Genomic DNA, 1,273 nt, shown 5'->3' on the forward strand with positions numbered 1-1,273 from the left:
CGAAAACTAAGTTAGTATGAGCAGTTTCTAGAAGTCATCGACCTGCATCCCTTTCAGGTAGCGCAGGACAGCGCACACTACCCCAGGCCTCCTCTACGATAGTCATGCCAGATGGGGATATGAAGCGAGAGAGCTATCCTCCAGCCAAAGCCGTACACCTGCTTTCGGAGCAATATTAACTAGAAATTATTTGGATGTCGAGCGCAGCAATCAGGGGCTTGATATTGTATTTGACGGTAATATTGAGCAAACTGGGTGCCTACATACATATGATCCAACCTGCATTGGTGTATGACTTCCTCCAAAAGTCCTTATCAGAGGACCACACAGCGCCGGGCCTCAGAAAGGGCGAGGCAATGGCTGTAGTGAGTTCCAAAGACGAGTTGGAGACCCACCCCGCTTCCCCGCCAAACAGGTAGGCAGGCAACCCCCCTCGAAATATCCTTTATATAACCACCCCCCAACGCGGTCCCAGATTCACTCCATTCCATACTATCCCATATCCATAATCCGTCTATATATGCCTTTGTGTTTTCCCCTCCCATAAATAATGAGTGACTTCAACGAAAAAACAAAAAAAACAGCCCCACGATAAAATAAAATTAATAAAATTGGATACACACCGCACTCCACCCACCCAACCGGCAGCCGTAAAGAACCAGAAAACAAATTTGTTGTAAAGAGAGAGACGAGACGAGAGGCGATTACGCGCACTTCCCCTCCTGCCACATCTTAACAGCCTTCACAGTCATACCGCGCGCGTTGCCCTCACCCCACGTGGGGAGCCAGTCGTCGACGCGCTGGTAGAAGGCGCCTGGTGCGAGGTAGGTGGAGGCATCGACCCATGGCTTGCCGCCTACGCCGTCGCTGTTGTTTCGTTAGTTTGAATTCATCTTAAAACACACCAGCATCCTCCCCTCCAAAAAAAAGGAAGGGGGGACTAGTAAACAAAAGGTAAGAACTCACAGGAACCACCCATTCCGACTCCCCACCGCCACATTCATAACCAAATAAAACTCCTGATCAAACGGCGCCCCCCTATTCTTGCTCCCCGCCCACGGATTCGGCAATAAGGTATTATTCACAAACACATCCCCAAACTCCCCTCTATCCCAGAAATCCTTCGGCGTCCCCTTCCCGGCAATGCCGACATACAAGACCTGCTGGAGTCGGCTGTCGAGATAGGTGTACATGTAGTCGCCGGACCACTCGAAGCCGAAGGTGTGGAAGCTCTTGGAGAAATCGGTGCGGCGGATTTGGCGGCCGGCGGTGG

General features: G+C 51.2%; 1 protein-coding gene across 1 annotated transcript in view; it reads right to left on the reverse strand.

Moving 5' to 3' along the window:
- Positions 1 to 704: 704 nt before the first annotated feature.
- Positions 705 to 1,273, reverse strand: part of VE01_05582 (uncharacterized protein) — a gene marked incomplete at both ends in the record, with an annotated part of 1,570 nt that continues 1,001 nt past the window's right edge. The window contains 2 exons of the mRNA XM_018275045.1: positions 705 to 867; positions 967 to 1,230. Of these exons, the coding sequence (XP_018130100.1) occupies positions 705 to 867; positions 967 to 1,230 (427 nt within the window). The remainder of the gene's footprint in view (positions 868 to 966; positions 1,231 to 1,273) is intronic.

Source organism: Pseudogymnoascus verrucosus (assembly GCF_001662655.1).
Source record: "Pseudogymnoascus verrucosus strain UAMH 10579 unplaced genomic scaffold scaffold_23, whole genome shotgun sequence".
Classification (NCBI taxonomy): Eukaryota; Fungi; Ascomycota; class Leotiomycetes; order Thelebolales; family Thelebolaceae; genus Pseudogymnoascus; species Pseudogymnoascus verrucosus.